The 18605-nt window shown below is 40.3% G+C and overlaps 2 protein-coding genes across 2 annotated transcripts; both read left to right on the top strand.

The window, feature by feature from the left end:
* The first annotated feature begins 1112 nt into the window (after window positions 1–1112).
* On the top strand, window positions 1113–8142 carry LOC110055780 (uncharacterized). The gene is made up of 6 exons (XM_020762182.2): window positions 1113–1363; window positions 1456–1761; window positions 3365–3682; window positions 4111–4428; window positions 4865–5176; window positions 5699–8142. Exons 1-6 carry the CDS (start codon window positions 1282–1284, stop codon window positions 6220–6222), a joined length of 1860 nt encoding a protein of 619 aa, XP_020617841.2. The 5' UTR covers window positions 1113–1281; the 3' UTR covers window positions 6223–8142.
* Window positions 8143–9963: 1821 nt separating this feature from the next.
* LOC110055779 (uncharacterized) lies at window positions 9964–16745 on the top strand. The gene is made up of 8 exons (XM_020762181.2): window positions 9964–10187; window positions 10834–11160; window positions 11518–11832; window positions 12118–12492; window positions 13653–13976; window positions 14276–14366; window positions 14725–14864; window positions 15425–16745. Exons 1-8 carry the CDS (start codon window positions 10115–10117, stop codon window positions 15664–15666), a joined length of 1887 nt encoding a protein of 628 aa, XP_020617840.1. The 5' UTR covers window positions 9964–10114; the 3' UTR covers window positions 15667–16745.
* The last annotated feature ends 1860 nt before the right edge of the window (window positions 16746–18605 follow it).

Here is an 18605-nt window from a genome sequence, read left to right as displayed (position 1 = left end):
ATAACTCATTTATACCCGTGGGTCGAGAGAGGTACTCGGAAAATACAGGCACAAGACGTAACAAATCTGTAATTATTAGATTCACTGACAAGAAGGTAGAGTAGCCCTCGGCTGCGCCTCGAGCCACACTCACGCTTCTTTCGTCCTCTTTCAACTTCCCGCGGGAAAATAGAGACTCCTCTAGTTAGGGTTCCTCTCCATTCCATGGAAGACACCGCCCAAAATTTCAGGCTGTGAAAACAGTTAAAGAGTACTCATTATACTCATTGGCTGAGAAAGTTACTGGGAAAATACATGCATAGACATAACAAAGCTACGAAAAAAAAGGAAGGAGTCCGAAAAAAGAAGAAATTACAAATTAGTAAAATGAATGCCAGTCAAGCAAAAAGAACGGGGGCCAAGAGTTCCAAATCTGCCATTAGTTTGGCCTGAACCTCTCCTGTACTCTCTATGATTCTTGGCGATTCTGTTATTCCTATCGAGTTTTAATCTGCTAAAGTTTTTCTGTGGAGACTCCGAGAATGCTCTCGTTTAGCTCCATCTCTCTGAGAGTTGGAAAAAAACTCTAGCGCTTCTCCTTCGTTCCACTCTCAGCTAGTTCTCCTTTTAGCAGGCTTAAATCTTGATTAAGGGTTTTAACCTCTTTGGATAGTTTTGCAGAGTTAAGTGTCAGGGAGATTTGGTACCGTACAGAAAGCTATCCAGAAGTCTTCATCCTTCATGACCGTGACAGAGCATGATACGGTTTGGATCAAACCAAAGCAAACCACTCGTCAACGCACGTGCCTTCAAGATGGAAGTTCACACACGGTCACGGATGGTTTGCGTGATTAGGTCCGTCAAATAAGCGATTCTTGGCAAATGACTAATTCATTCACCGGCTGTCACAAAGGCGATGGCCCCCAGTTATTAACCCTCACAAAACAATCACTCGCGATTGGAATCTGTTTACTTGTAACCTTTGACCGTTCAATTAAAAACCTTTGTCTTGAAGTGAATTCGGTGGGCTGATGCTCCGAGCATAAACAACCCGTTGCAAGCTCCGGCGAACAATACAACCCAAGTTAGGTCAGATTAGCTGATGACTCCAAATAATAAATTATTCACTGATTCCTTGAGCGGCAGACGTCGAGTAAGGACAAAGTGGTTTTCTGGGCAGTTTTGCTTCGTAAAATGCATAGTTTTCCCCTGAAATTCAACATGAGGTGAACCAAGGATGCGGAAGAGGATGGGCTATCGGTAAAGGCACCTTTTCCCTGCAAAATATTCCGCCATGGTATCATGAGGAAGCAATATAGTTGGCATGCAATCTCCGCCATTTGTGTTCTAGTAATATTGGTTTCACTGATCTCTTCAGGAAAGGGTACCTCAAATTTCTTTTATTTTCTTGGGTGCATTTTCGCTCGAATAGCGGTCATAATTTGTGGTAATCTCCTGCTGTTCTCACTTCTGTAGCTTCATCGAATAGCACCCAGAGTACTCCTGGACCCATCGAATCCTGCGCGGAGAGCCCGATACAGCAAAACGTAACGCTCCGAGGAGGAATCAACGCGGGATCGTTCAAGAAGTTGGCTCAGTTTGTCGCTATGCAGCTTTGTATTCGGCTCTGTTGTGAAGAGAAGGGTTGCGATGTCGCCCTCATGTCTGGGAAAAACTGTTACGGTGTGCAATGTTTCAGTGAAGAATTGTGTACCGCTGTACCAGCCAAGAAAGCGCCATCTTCCCTGATGATTTCTCATGTCACAATAAAGGGAGAGGAAGGTTAGATGAAGTGTTCTGTGTGTTAACGCATAATTTAATTTAGGTAGTAACATAGAAAAGAAAAGAGACGCCTTGATAAGGAAGGAATAAATCCGAGTATTGTGTAAGATGGCGCAATAACTAGGAGAACATTGGAAAACCACTACTACTACTAATTGTAAATATTGCCGGTGAAATTCAACTCAATTAAGGCACGAAACTCTATTAAAACTATCAAAAGATTTAATTTTGAGTGTCTAAGTGATCCTGTCAAGGAATAGCTAATCATTTTGACGGTTTTTTGACAAATTTTCCAGCCCCTTTTTCATGGTGTAAATATTACGCGATCAGAGTGATAACATATCTGGTGACATTTTCTTTTGCTCATATATTTGTCCATGATATAATTAAGCAGTACTATATGAGCCTAATCCTCGAGTCCTAGTGGCATTATAAGCTCTAAGTTTCTGCAATGCTTTGTGGACAAAGCCGCAAGATTAATCAAAAATAATTTTCTGTGCGAAACCACCTGCAAAGTTTACATGTTTAACAAATTAGCGGCTTTCATAACTTCTTGTACGTATTTACGACAGTCCAACAGCCCAGTGCGAACACCTCGTGAGCTACCATCTTCCGTAGTATAAGCAGCGATCAATGAAGATACAAAAATTTTGCTTGTAAAATCGCTATGGTAGGAACCCCTAAAGGACGACCGTGACTACCCATAGAGCCGATGGTTTGAAATTTTGTATTGATTGTAACCTCCGGTAAGTCCCCAATTTACATATGATTCTAACACGGGCGCCAAATGGTTAACTTGGTGCTGTACAGCCCTGATATGACGACAAAGTTTGCCCGCAGCTGATTCGCAGTTTGCTCGCAGTTCATCCGGACTCTACCAGTCGAATAACTTGGAAATTTGACCTTGACACACTGAAGTCTCTTCGAATCTCTACGATGTAAAAGAGTTCTTAAATGAAACGTGTTGGGGTTTACAGATGCGTTTGAACATAGATTAAACCTCCTAAATGGCTGTAGGTTACGTCTCGAAATTTTTTTACCATCAATTGGCCAACCGCTCGTCAGCAATCGCCTTCCGGATATAATCGTAGCCTCATACGGCTTATCTTCGCATCTCGCACAAATTTAGTAACTTTGTTAGCCGTTCGTGATCCATTGGCTTCAATTGTACTCATCCTTATCTATACCAGTTTCCTTTTTGTCTCTCCACCCCCGGGGGCACATCTACATGAAAAGGCCAGGAGTGCTTGTGGGAAAATTCGAATCACACCCTTAAAGGAAAACAATGTGGGCGTGGCTCGAACTTTATTTGACCCCTAAAAGATACCACTCAAAACGGAATAGGCTCGATTACCAGTCGCTGTTCAGGAAAGGAGCCCGGGCTAGTAGACAGGACTCGAAAGACCGGCTGAAATCGAGCCAAAAAAAAAGGAATTAAGGGCGTTTTGTATTATTATTTCTTCGAGTGAAACCTTAAAGATACTTTGACAGCTAAAAATAGTGGCGTTTCGTCATGAACTCCCTAAGGGAGACCAGAATCCTTGATTTATGCTACAATGCTAAAATCACACAACAGCAAAATCAATTAAGTGTTTGTTTCCAGGAAACAGTCGCCGAACTCACCCAGTTCCACAGAATCTAAAATGTACGGAAAGCGAGGCAGAAGATGGCGTCACACTAAAAGGTGGAATTGGCGCAGGAAACTTCACAGATGTGGGAACAGTAGAGAACGTGGATTCATGCACGCGACTCTGCTGTGTCTCCGAGAAGTGCGACTTAGCTTTAGTGATCAAAGGACATTGCTTCCTTGTAGCTTGCTTTAGTAAAGAATTGTGCAAGACTGTGAAATCTGAGACCAAGAATTACCGACCTACGGTCGCTTTTGTACGGAGATGGATCACAAATGTGACTGAAGACACGGGTATGTAAAAATCAGGACGTGCCAAGTTTTGACGTACTGGGTTTACATCGGTTAGGAATTGGATGGATTCTCAGAGACTCCAGAATGCTTTTGCGAGGTTTCATTTGATTGCTATCGTTCTTTTAAAGGGTTTGTGATTTCCTGTACATAGCCATTTTGAAGTTGTGACTTTTTCACTGTTGTTTAACATGTGCAAAGAGAAAGCTATCAAGCCAAATGTTTTCTTACATCAAAAGCGACCGTGCTGTAATTCAAATGCTAATACCGACTTACACTTCAAGGCAGTTGCCGAGCGTGGATGATGCTCTTATTGTTTTCAACTTCCAAAAATTTGACGAAATATGTTTCTAACTTTCTAAAAGTCTTTTAGTGACATAACTGACTCAGCGTCACCAGATATTTCAATATCATTGTTCTTCTATTCACAGCCATAACTTTAAGCAACCTCCCAGCCACAAACTCAAAGTTGATGTGCAAGAATAGTGACATTAAATACAACTCCACCTTAAAAGGTGGAATAAAGGCTGGCAATTTCACGGATTTGGGAAAAATTGCGGAGATATCGACATGTATTCGCCTGTGCTGTGGGAGAAAGGATTGTGATGTAGCACTGATGCTAGAGGCCAACTGTTACGCTGTGAATTGTTACAACGAAGATCTCTGCCAGCCTGTTCTCGCTCGCAAGTCAGGATTACTGACGAATTTGAGTCCAAGGCTGTCGTTTATAACAAGCAGAGATGAGGAAGGTTAGTATGGCCTTGTTTCCAAGAAAATTTGTGGACAGATTTTCATATAATTTTTTATTCTTAACTAACGAAACCTAATGTGTTACGGAAGAAAGTTCCAGTCCATTAATCTCTAAGGAAATTTTGCGGGCGGTATCATGGAAAACCGAAGACATACAGTTATTTATTCAACTTCGGCTTACTAAAATGCTCATATACATTTTTTTTTTTTTTTATTAGACAGGGAGACCACTACTGCCTAGCCTATTAAAGCGGATCCCTCGTTCAATAAGAATTACGGTGATTGGAAAAACCTAATCCTTTCGTGTTTGTGAGATGGGTTAAAAAATAAAGGAAAAGACTACTGAAGAAAAACTTGAAAAGTTACTCTTTCTTCCCCAAAAAGTTACAACTACCTACAGGTAAAAATATGGCTCTTTACTTTCAATCTCTCCAGTGCTACCACAAAAGATTGTAATTGGCGATGGAGTCTCTTGCCGGCCAAGTGTCGTATCATATGACGTCACTCTGCGTGGTGGACTTTCCGCGGGAAAATTTACCCCAGTCGGTCACGTGGACAGCATGGAGGCGTGCGTTAACTTGTGCTGCCACAGAAATACGTGTGATATTGCCCTGATGCTGAGGGACTCGTGTTACTCCATCACATGTGTGAGTGAGGAGCTCTGTGAGGTGGTGCCGGCACCTTCGTCTGATTTTTACCCCAGACTCTCTTATGTGAGAAGGGACAATGAAAGCCTAAGTAAGAAAGGTGAGCAATGGTTAGAACATACTATCTTAGGGAACTATTCAAGACAAGTCTTCAGTCCAATTGTCTTATCTTAGAAGTTGAGTGGAACGTCCCTGTAAGCGATGCCCCCTGAGAGTAGAGAAAGTGTCTGTCATAGTTAATTAACAGTGGGGACTTGGTATAAGGCCACACAAACTTTAAATGAAACCCAACCTAACTTTAAAGTTGAAAGGTCCACTGCTGTGCATTATCTTATACAAATTGCCTGCAATGCGAAACCAAAGCGTTTCTATTGGCCTATTCCTCAGACAAAAGTAAAATCACCTATTGTGTTTTGTGCACCATCAATGCCAGAAAATGAGCAAAAACAAACAATAAAGAACTTTTGCTGACTTCATAACCACTCTTTTCTATTACCTTTGTGTCCATTTAAGAGAGTAAAAAGGGTTTCTATTTTTGATCCTAGCTCAATAGAGCTTTCAAAGAATGGGAAAGAAACGGCTTTTTTCGCTCAATGACATACATGATTGAATTGCATTTCAGAACGCGTTCAATCCAAACCTGGAACACCGCAACAAAATGATACGCGAGACGACCTGGACGCGAAAGAGGAAGGTTATTGCACGAATAGTGAGGTCATGACAAATGTCACTCTACGCGGAGGAATCTCTACAGGACGATTTCGGGATCGGGGCAAGGTCCCGAACATGAAGGCATGCGTGGAAATATGCTGCATTTCCAAGACCTGTGATGTGGCATTCCTGCTAAAAAACAACTGCTTTTCTGTCACATGTTTCAACGAAAGACTCTGCGAAGCCGTAAGGGCACGTTCGTCGATCTATATTCCGAAAGTTGTTTATATATATGCGAGGACTAAAAGCGACATAGTCGCTCCAACTAAGAAACGCCGGAATAAGCGTTTAAAAAGACGGACTAATGAAGATCAATTCACCGAGGTCGGAGCAACAAACTTCAAGCGAAGAGTAGGCAAGGACAGATTTAAACGCCAAGTGCACAGGAAGGCAGAAAAAAGAAATAGGTACAAGCTTGATCAAAGGGTTGTTTAACTTTGAGTATATCATATAAAAACGATTTAGTATATTTTCCATAGTATATATGTAGTACTACGTAAAACGGACAGGCGCTTCACAACTTTGTTCTCAGAGGCTAACAACATATCCGGGCGATAAACGAACTTAAAGGAGTTACATCACGGTTTCCGCAACTGGAAAAGTTTAGACTAAAGTTGTAATCCGTATTACTCTTCTCCATCCTTAACAATCTTTGTCCCTTCATGGTTTATTATTATCTCTTTGGTGTTTTTCTACCTTAGTTAACTGTTATTTTCAGGTTTCCTTCAATTTAAGGGTAATTTTGTCCGCACCCAAAATAACTCAAAATGCCGTGACTGAACTCCTTTGATTACATGTGCACAGTTAAACCAGAACAGGAATTTCTGGTTCGAGTTTTAATTTCGTTTTGCATGGTGATAACATATTGGAAACCGACCAAGCCACCCTGTTGTGTTGCATGGCGCGCAATACGTAGCCTTGTTGCCCTGAATTGTAGGAGGTTGCTAGGCCTCGAAATTTCATATAATTATCATAATTATTCTGATACACAGAATTATTTTCAGATTGAAGGTACCGCTCAAGATAATAATTTTTCAGAAAGGGAAAAAAAAGCAATTCAAATGAACACCAAGGAAGGTTATTTATGACTGAGGGAAGATTTCGATGCGCAGACCGCGACAGACCTCCTTTAACAGTAAATTTCATGTTCAGTACACCACATGATTAAAACAAAATACCAAGTGCCGAACATAGAAATCAGCTTGTCAACCTGTTTCATTTGTTAATGGCTTTACATGTAAAAACAACAAATATAAAAAGAAACATTCAGAAAAATGACTATGAGCTATTACCTCAGGGCCGTACCCAGTAACAGGCTTGCCTCAGTCATTTTTTTTTTTCTCGTTTTTGTTGTTTACAGTTATCATAAACACCCTTAATACCAAGGAAGGTAATTTAAAAATTGTAATAGTCTCAGTTATAATTTTGTTTCTGCCTACGGCCCGGTATTATCCCCTATTTGTTTTCATATTCTATACTCTTGCTTTACACCATGTCAACACGAAACAAGTCCGAAGTACGATTTATATGTATAAGTATATGGTGGACATGTATAGCTTCCAGTGAAAATGGTTATCAACGTTGTCGATTCTAATGTAAAAATTTAGCCACGTAATCCATTCAAACCCCGAGCAAGGGGTGGACTCATTACAATCAGAGCATTATCGTGCTTAAATCAAAACAAAATTATCACGCAGATGTTGATGAAATGAAAATGGGTAGGTTCTTTACGTTCATTGGAGGCTAGCAGTGTGCAAATTTGTTTTCCCTGTAAAATTTGCCTCGGGATCGCAGCACAGGGTACAAACCTTTATCATTAAGTCGTTGTATAAATACGCACGCTCATAAAGAGTTTTCAAAGGGAAATATTGCACAACAGTATTTCTCTGTCACAGTTATCATCTACTTTTCGAAAATACGCTTTGAATTGTCTAAAATCTAAGGAAACCAGAAGCTAGAAACTAGGAGAAACAAGAAACCAGAAACTAGGGGATTAAATTTAAGGAAAGCTGACGTAAACATAGACGTCACGGCCTTTAAAATCCGGGATGTTAGCTATATTTTTTTTCTGTTGCTAATTTTCATTATGCTCTAACTATACGTGTTGGTTCAAACGGGCTTCTAACGACATGAACAGTCAACAAAATTTGCGCCAATTGTAACTGCGGGAACAAGTAACATTTTCTTCTCAGAACAGTTCTTGGCCTGACAAAACTTCTGGCCTTGTAAACCATGTAACTGTAAAACAAGCTGTATTTTTCATAGTTCTTTGATATACTTTTCTAGCATAAGTTTGTACAGATGTAAGGTTTTGTATTTAAATTCTAATTATTAAATAAAGGAACCAAAGAGGGACCGCTTTGTCATTCCGTGGACTCATGATAACCTCATGATGTGATGTTTCTTACGACCAGCTCGGTCATTTGCTTTGGTCACAGTTACATTTTTGTAACGTAGCCAACTCCAAGTACTCCCCGAATGTGACCATCTCAAGGTTACTGTCCCTTTCTTATGGCTCATTCTCTGAATATTTCAAAACAAGTACAATCATAATACTATTACTTCGTTTGAAAAGCCATCTCAGTGTTTATTACAGTCACTTTTGTTTCCCTCCATCTTCCCCAATCTCTCCTCCAAAGAAACCAGTCACTTTCTTTATTAAAAAGCCTGGGTTTTGTGTTTTTCGACGGAGACAGGGTAAACGGCCTTAGCTAGGCTCGGGAAATGATTGGAATTGTGACAAATTGCGGATGTATTTTCGTATTTCACTCGTCACCATTTGATTAGCCATGCCCATAGTACGAATAATTCGCACGTCAATCGGAAGTATGAAGATATACCGACAGTATTGGCTGACCTTTTGTCGCCTTATCATCTCTTTTTAATACGTAATGATATTCTGAGACGCTTCAGATGCGTGTCTACTAGTAAGATAAAAACAGAAAGCTGGATGATCCTTAGCTTCCGGTCAGCGAACAACACGTCTTAGAAGCGCTGCACGGCAAACAGTTCGGGATTCAGTTATGATTAAGCTAAATTGAGTAATGAACCCTATTATTACCACGTTTTGTTTTGGTGCCTTGCAATCTCATGGCAATACATGAGTAAACTTCCAGCCATTTGCAGGGCAAGGAGGTCTAAGGGCGCGTCCTCCGGAAAACCGCAGTACGTTGTATGGTGCGTTGTGCATTCTATATGTACTGCATCTCTGTATCCTGCAACTGGTCGTACGCGTATACCGATACAAGTCAAGGTGAAAGAAAGATTTTTCTGTGTAGCAATCATAGAGACTGAAATATAGCAGCTAGTGCAAAATAAAGTCGCCGGAAATCTCTTCCATTACGTCTTCAAATAATATTTGTTCAATTTTGCAATAAGCAAAACATCTAAGCAAAACATTTTTTAACTGCAACCGTAAACCAGAAGTACAGCTCTTACCACCAATTTATCCATTAACTTTGTGCAAAAATACCGTCTAACCTTACTTTGCGATTCTAGGGAAAACAAATTTTCGACTTTTTTCGACTGGGCGGTTTGTTGCCCCATTTCAGACCATGTGATGATACTCTTGAGAATTCTTGCTTTCAAATTTTCAAATAGTCGCCTGCTAAAGAAAGAATAATTTTTTGATGGATAAAAGAACAATTCTCTAGATAATATCAAGTGGCCTGTAATGGGAAAACAAACCGCCCAGGCGAAAAAGGTCTATTTCGTGCTGTTTGAACATGTACACGGTTTAACTTATTTGGACTAATTGAAAACTTTGTTTATACAAGGGAACTTAACCAGCTGTAGGGCAGGTGAGATTATGGCCCTCGAATGCGATATATAATAAAACTACATGGACGCAAATACGTACACATTATTTGAAACTTGATAAGAGCCAATCAACACGTTCTGAGACTTATGAAACAGTATGCAACTAGGAAACACCGCACAACTGGAGGTTAAAAATCTATTTCCATTTTACATTGAAGTTTTTGCTCTTTGTTCGAAAAACACCCACCCGAGCAACCTGCTGCTCCTGTGTCACGCGCTAATGGGTCATCAATAACAACACGCCCTGTGCTTTCAAATGGCTTTGTTTGCCATGGTAACAAAACAATGATTGGCACGTGTTAAAGTCACCGGTCTGCTGCTTTATACAAAAATCTTGGGTGGATGGCTTTTGTTGCATAGGAAATGAGCCACACCACGTGGAATGACAAATTCAGCTCAACTACCCTCCCAGATCCTTTTACAGCACAACAAATGAATTGTCGCTGAGGATGTCTGTTCCAAAGTGGTAAAATCTCGAAAGCTAAAATTTGAGTTACTTTCGAAAGCAATGAGACTTGGAATTCTTCCGCTTTACCTGGTTCAAGTTGTTTTGGTTTTCAAGTTGTCTCGCGGTTTAACCGGTAAGTGGATGTTAAAAGTGGTTCACTAAGCAAAATGAGCGTGTTTGACAATATCATTTGAGGTCTTACTGACTAATTTGTTAAGTTCTTAACATATATTTTGAGATAAAAATACACTACAAAGCTAAACAATTCAAAATGCTTCCCGTAAAACAAAAAATATATATTTTGTAGCCATCAGGAATTATTATAAATGCACGAACAGTCTTCCAGACAGCAAGCGTAATTGTAAACTGTTTTCCACAGAGGAAAATATCGAGTGCTGAGCCAGTTTAGAGTAACAATCTGAATATAAGACTTAGTTCCCTCCCATTCTTTTTTCAAGTGTGAAAATTATGACCTCAGGACATGTTGGGATTGTGCTGGAAGCAAACTGATATATGCCACCATAAGCTGCTATAGAGAAGAAATTCAGAACATATTAAAATTGTTTAGAAAAATTGTTCTTAAAGGGGACCGTAATACGCTTAAGAATACCACAATTAGTAAATATCAGATACGTTATAGGCCCGCTTGTACTAGAGCTGTGCTTATGATAATATAATGGCATAATGACGCCGCGGTATACTGACATGCAGCAGTGTTCGCCACGAAAAGGAGATTTGATAACAGTTAAAATGACATATATTTTTTTGTTGCTTCTCAGAGGAGAGTTTAGAATCAGAAATAACAAATGTGCGACCTTTGAAATGCCCGCACGGGCCTATACTAACTAATGTTACACTGCGGCACGAGCTGCGAGCGGGAAAATTCTCTCGGCTCGGCATGGCGGCGGACATGGATACCTGTATACAGATGTGCTGTGAGAGAGATGACTGCGAGATGGCTTTTATGCCCGGGAAACATTGTTATGGTGTAGACTGTTTCAGCCAGAAACATTGCGAGATTACGACACTCAAACCTGGTAACTTAACCGTGAAGATTGCAGCAGTGCGACCGATTGCTGTCAACCCGGCTAAGGACCAGATTGCAGGTGTGTTAAATATTTATCGGTATGGAAAATGTGCAGAGCAGAAGTGAAAACTATTGGTGGGGCTTTGTTTGGGGACTGCAGAAGTTCTTCCCCTATCCTTCCCTACATGTTGTAAACCAAGATCGTGCAATGTTTCAGCGATATTTCACCATTTTATTTCTCTTTCTGTAAGATGCCTTGATCATTGGTCAGCCTAAACATCGTGTTTAGATATGTGGTGGCATAATGAAGATCAATTTCCTTCTTTCCTCGTCCGCTTCTTAAGAGTCCAAAATATAATCCGCGTCTCAGGCGCGTAAATCATTATGATAGTGAAATCAGTTTACACTCACTGCGAGCTTGTATTCTATGTTACAGTCTCTGTGGAAGATCCGTCGACCCAGGAAGAACTGCACTGCACACAGAGTCCAATCTTGAAAAACGTTACACTCAGAGGAGGTATAAAGGCGGGAAATTTCAGCGACCTGGGCGACGAGAAAAACATGCACATGTGCATTGCGCTTTGCTGCGAACGAAAAACATGCGACCTGGCCTTCATGATAGGAGGGACATGCATTGCAGTGGATTGTTTTAGCGAAGAGCTTTGTCAGGCAGTCAAAGCGAGGCCCACAAAATATGATCCTCAGATAGCGTTTATCAGGCGTCGGGAGCTTCAGAGACCGGCGAGAAAAGGTACATAGAACGGTCGTGGTGTTTTAGTGTTTGAGTTTTAAAAAGTCACTTAATTTAGGATTCAGATTTTGCGTTTACAAAGCTGGGTTCCTTGTTTCTTCTAACTGTTTATCGCAAAATTTTCATAACATTTCAGTCTAAAGAAAATCTTTGACTAGAGTGTTGTCTTAATTGATTAACCGCAAAATTCTCAGAAATGATTTTCTTTTTAAATGTATCTCGATGGTTAAAATAATTTCTATTTTGATATTGGACTAAAATGGGATATCTTTCTTTTCTTCTCAGCAAACGTCTTGCCAACGGCGCCAAGCTCAGAAGTACCAACGATGAAGATACATGAGATAATCAGCGACAAACTACCCCACCCCACCATACTGAAAACAAGTACTTGCTCAGCCAGCAAAATCTACCCAAACGTCACGCTACTAGGAGGGATTAAATCCGGGAACTTCACCTCACTTGGCAAGACAAAAAACATGCAGGAGTGTATTGGCAAGACATGTGAACTTGGGCGCGGTGACCTGGCCTTCATGCTGGGAAGCTATTGTTATTCCGTGTCTTGTTCTAGTGGCAGGGTATGTCAGACGATTCCTGCTCAACCATCCAAGTTCTATCCCAGGATAGCTTTCCTTAAATGGGCTCCGAAAATAAACGAGACGGGTAAGATGAAGGGTGTTGTTATTTACTTCTATTTTTTAGCATTGGGAGTTGGACTTAAATTGTCGTGTTGAAGTCGAAGTGGTGGTGTTTGAGTTTTATCATCGGAGGGAATTTAATTCATGAAATTTGAATGATTGTAGAATTCAGTGCGAATTTAACATTAAACTAATTACTGTGGGAAACATAATGGAAACGCTATTGTTTTTACATGCATACGTGAACGGGCCGTTGTGAGGCCTATACTGGAGAGCATCACGTATTAAATCAATTCTTATGCTGTAAAGTATATCTTACATCAGTCATTTGAGCCGCGCTTAACCTACCGGCAGGTCGCGGTTTCGCTCCCCTTCCCCCCCCCCCCCCCCCTCCCTGCGTGTGCCCCAAGAGTGAACCTGTTCTCAAGCTAAGCGTGTACATGCGCGATGCAGGTCAAGGTTTTGCTTTGCAGCATTGCGTTCATCGTCTTTTTTCCTGAGTTTTCACATTTCATACTGCATGAGCAAAAGTGTTTACCCGCGCAAATTTCACGGGCCTTCAGCTAACAATTCTGGGTAAAAGAATTTCTCAACTCTAGAAATGAAAAAATCGTCCTGGCCGCCATGTACTTTATACCCACTCCGGAGTTACACATACAAAGATAAATAATACAATGATACAATATATTTATACAGTGCAAATTCCATAAAGTAAAGTTCAAATGCGCTTTACAATATAAAGTAATTAAAAAGGGTAAAACTTACCCCAATGAAGTAAATTTACACAGTAAAAATGGAAAACAGGAAACAATAAATAATTAAAATACTAGGTCAAAACAGTGATGAAAAAGATGTACTGCTACTACGAGAAACATCGCACATCGCAAACATCGCACATTGCATCGAATAAAACCATCTTACGAACTCACAACGGGACCATCTCAAAGTTGGTAGAGCACTGCACCAGTATCGCAGGGGTCATGGGTTCGAATCCAGTTCAAACCTAATTTTTTTTCCAGACTTGAATTTCACAACTGCATTAAGTTGTGTGTATAACTACGATGATCAATCATGTCTTCATATCCTTCTCCGCACATGGTTCAATTATATGACCTTACATATATTCACTTGTAAAACCAATTGTTTCGATGGGAATAAGAATTTGCTGCTTTTATCTTATCACAGAGCTACTTGAGGACGAAGGCGCCGATTACACATCAATCCCAAAATGCACCCGTAGCCACATTTTGTACAACCATACTTTATTAGGCGGTCTTAGGGCGGGAAACTTCACGCACATAGCAGAAGTGGACAGTATCGAGACATGCGCAGCGCTGTGTTGTGCCGAACAGACATGCGACCTGGCCTTGGTGCTGGGAGAGAACTGTTACGCAGGGGACTGTGCGAGTAAAGAACTTTGTGTTCCCGTACCTGTCAACCCAACAGCCAATAGGGGCTCACAGATTGCTTATATCACCTCAAGAAAAAAAGTAGAGGAACCCGGCACAGGTCAGTAGCGCTAAATGAAGTCTTTAATTTCCCAGATTAACCCGAGATTACTTTCATTTTCTTAACACTAGCACCATTTCACTATTTGTAACACTATTTTGACCTGATAAAAAGGACCATAAAGTCTTTCTACAGGTCTCCCTACATTTCTCTTAACAGTAGCTGGGAAAATTCAGTTGTTAACGCCAACCAAGAAAAGTCCCCTCATGAAATTTACTGACGTTCTATAGCCAATACGTACATGTAGCTACGTGTTAAATGAAAATTTATGCAAACCACATTTTATTCTTATTTTCTAGATTGGAGTCTGTGGTATATCATAGTTGGCTCTATCGCTATTGGTATTGGTATAACTGGAATAATGTGGACTGTCTGTACCTGCTGGCATCGGTAAGAGTCCCAAGGGAAAATTTGTAACGCTGTTCTCTTTCTCTTATCGTATGGACGTTAGGAAAAAGCGAGCTAATTTACATCGGAATAAAAATCTCCGGAGAAAAGACTAAATGATATATTAGTTTCAAAAGAAATTTCTGTGTTGTTTTTCGGCAATTTAAACAACTGTAAACTACCCTAAATGGAACTTGATGATATGCCGCAGGCTACGAATTTGAGTTACGTTTCACTTGTCATATAGGCCTGGGAAATGTGAGGCGGTCGACTCTCGAAACCTGTCGAAATCTCATTCAAATCAGGAATCAGAAGAAACAATTTGTATCCAAAATACTGATTCCTATTTTATTGATTGTAGAGGACGGCGTTTGCGCCCAAAAGACGAACCGAGTGATCGGTTCACCATGATGAATCAGTGCGGCGACTCACCACAAGGATTAGAAATGCTACCACAAGGATGGAATCTTCAGCAGTTTGGTCAACAATACAATAAGTCAGGTAAATGAGGCCCCGTCCGAACTACGCCGAAGGAATTTCAACATTTCTCCGGTTAGACCTTCCGTCCACACTAACCCGTTACGAAAATTGAGCTTTTCGTATTTGAAAACGCTTTGTGAAGCTTTTCAAAAACGATAATATAACGCTAATTATAATATTCGCCTGCCCGAGGTTTACTCAAACACAAATCCACGATAAACGGTGATGGTTGCTTTGGTTACTCCGTCGTAGTTTGGACGTAAAACATTTGAAGTCGATGCGTTTACAGAATGAAACCTCCGTTTTCAAATTCCTTCGGCGCTGTGTGGGTGGGGCCCAAGACTTCTATTCTCGCATTCCTTACAAAAAGATGTGTTTAAAAGTTTTATTTCTCGTTTTCAGTAATTTAACTCTGCCTTGGACCACTCAAATTTTCGCCGCTCGCTTCATATTTTTATGAGCGTGTTTTTGTTCCGTCAAAGAATCATAATTTTGAATTAATGTGCGTCTTTTCTAATCTTTCAACCTCCATTATTGATTAAGTTTTCTTTGAATTGATTTTATTCCGCTGTTTTCTTCAGGAAATTTAAAGTGTTTGAAGAATGGCCCGATGTTTTTAAGTGACACTGAGAGTGATTCTGATGACCATGACGATACCGAGGTCCCACGTCGAAATAGAATGCCGTGGGTTAGGGAGCCGCAGTCCCTGAAGAAATCCCTCGGTTACAACGGACCTCCACCTCCTTACACCGTGGAAAGAACTAACGGACCAAGCATCGTTAGCTTGGATGTTAAGGCAAGAAGAGCTATGCAGAACTTATAAAGCGAGCACTGACTAAAGAAAAATGTTCATGCACTGCATCTCATACAAGCCATAGCTATAGAGTTTAAAGGAGGGGGATATTCTTTACTTTTAGCATGGTTTCAGACAATTAACCGTTGTGGCGGCTTATCTCAAACTAAACTGTTGATAGGTGGTTCTTACATAAAACTGAAGGTTTGGTTCACGAATCAGTGACTGAATGATTGCTTTCTGTCTTATACGAAAGAACATGATTTCTAGATTCATCCTCGTTGAAGATGGGAATGTTATTTAACATTCAATCCTGTCACTATCTTTGAAGTTCCTTTGAGTAATGTTGGGCATCAAGTATCTATGTCATAGAGTTTCTAAAAATAGAGTAGGCTGAGCCGTGAGCAGAAGTCTCTCCCAGTTTTGTCGCGCTCAACTCCACTTCATCCATGATTGAGACGTTTGAGTTGCGATATGCTACGAATTTCTACGATACGTTCATCTACAGAGTATCGGCCCAGTGCGATTTGTTAGTGCTACTTTCTACAACTCAGGTCCCGCGCAAATTGCAATCCACTCGAGATATCTAACAGCTCATCTTATACTTGCATTATCAATAAGGAGTTGGCCGTCTCAAATTATCAGATGTTCCTCGCGGACATGGTCCCCTAATGTAGAAAATGCATTTTTGTAGGTTTTTGTACGCTAACTTTAGATCTCAATTATGTAAATATGGAATCTCCTTAACCAGGGGCGGATTTAGGGAATGGGGCAGGGCGTCACGGCCTCTGTTTGTTTAGGTATTTTCGAAAATTTCGAAGAGACTTCCTAGAATTCTATAAGAAGCATCCCCAGGACAGGGGAATGTTTCATTCGAATGTTTTTTAGGAGGAAGGGGGGGGGGAGGGGAGGGGAGGGGAGGATGGGGGTTACGGATGGGTTGCGCTCTGCAGCAATTCCTTCGGTCTCCTCTTTCTGAATTTTCTAAATCTGCCCCTATTATCTAAGATGAGTAGATAGAAGAAAACATTCTAAGTAGATAGTGCTGTCTAAATGATATCAATATTTTAAACGAAATGGGTTAGAATTAAACACGGCTTTTTACAACAGCTGGTTGCGTCTTTTTCTGTACATTTTCCTAACTTCTCCATGCATCACAATGTTGAGTTCTCAAGAGTACCTTATAAGAAAACGTCATCCTGGAGGGATAAGGATTGTGTGACCCATGAAAACGTTTGAATGCAACTTTGACTAAGTTTAAACCTGAATATAGAAATTAAGTACTTGTATTCGTGTGTTTTTTTGCTAACTGCTCACAGGGGACGGAAGAATCCATCCATTGTTCCTGGTGTGAACAGGAATTGCCAATATTAATATATTTTATTTAAATTGCCGGACCCTAAACATCATGGTTGACAACATGAAGCCATAACATTACCAAACCTTTTTTTATATATATATACCTTAGAATTATTTACTTTTTGACACAAAGGGGTGTAATTGTCGTTTGGCTCATGAAATCACCTTGGATAGACAGTTTCCGCCTGAACCGAAGCAGTAACTCTGAAATTCACATGAAATATTTTCAAAAGGTGTTTCTTGCTCAACTTTTTCGAGAGCATCGAATTTAGAAATATGAACCACTAGAGCCGCAAATTATTGTTTTAATTATAAGTTCGTGTTGCAAGCCATGTTTTATTAGGATTGTACTTAGTTTGCCAGAAGGACAGCCACAGTTATTATTACCGTTTTCTTTTTCTTTCCAATATAGTCCTCGTCTTTAAGGTAAAAAAGAAAAAAAAAAAAACTGCCAAGTGTTATGCGCGGTAGCGCGGGAGCTTTCCTTCTTTCGGATCGCGAAAATATATATATATATATATATATATATATATATATATATATATATATATATATATATATATATATATAAGCAAACTGGGTCGGGTAACGGCTTTCGTAAAGACTCACATAAATGGTTTGATACACTTAGAGAGGACAATAGAGCAAACAACAGGAACAATGCCCTTAGTCCCAAAGCTATTGCAGCTGCTAAGAAGCAAAACAATTACAAGCCTACAAGAGTTGCTAAACATCTAAAAATAGGACCATCACACAGTGTATAAGATCGCTGGAGGATTCTGTCTCTTTACTGCTTCCCCCTTTCAAGATTTACTGCCAACCCAACTTCTTTATAGAAATACGATTAAGTAAAAGGGTTACCAATGTACAGCATAAGCAGCTTGTTCCGATTAAAGAAAGAACTTCTATCAACCTGCCTCCCTAGCTTCACACAGTCGTGTGAGTTGACGTATCGCCTCGCAGTTTATTTGGGTTGAGTTCTGTGAGATACGAGATAATAGGAACGAAATTTGGCAGCGCGACAATTTTAGGACGAAATCAAGAGTTATATATAGCCTACCGCTATACACGAAAAAAGGGTGGATGGGTGACTGTCTTTCTTTTAGTAGTGGAAACCCACAGAACGATAACTCGCCGAATTCGCGTTAGATCGGCACGAGGAGCTGGCAAACAACAAAGAAGACAACACAGCAACAGGGTAAGTAGATTTTATTCACAAAATATAAGAATAATTGGCTTTTCAAGCAAAGCCGTTGCATTCCCGTACAAACCTTTATAAATTCAAACCGTTGTAACACAACACCTCCATATGCTGCAAGGCGAGAGTCATGTTTCGCGTGGTCAAATTCGGTCGTTATGTAATAGTACATACCATATGTCACGTTAGCCTGAACGTTCGCATAAAACGGAAAAAAAAAGGATAACATTGAGAGCTTGGGCCGCCTGTGGTTTGTTGAGACCGGATATGCAGCAGATAGTAAAACTGATAACGTAATATGAGCATACAGTAGTAATGGATAGGATTAATACCTTTGACATGAGCCTTAATTGTTGAAAAGGATACCGAGACAACATAGCTAGTAGTGTCCATTGTTTATGGTATCAAGGTC

The sequence above is a fragment of the Orbicella faveolata genome, unplaced genomic scaffold (genome assembly GCF_042242905.1).
Source record: "Orbicella faveolata isolate gen_17 unplaced genomic scaffold, um_ofav_v1 contig_34, whole genome shotgun sequence".
NCBI classification, from domain to species: domain Eukaryota; kingdom Metazoa; phylum Cnidaria; class Anthozoa; order Scleractinia; family Merulinidae; genus Orbicella; species Orbicella faveolata.
Note: the sequence above shows the minus strand (reverse complement) of the source record. Positions and strands in the feature narration are given on the sequence as shown.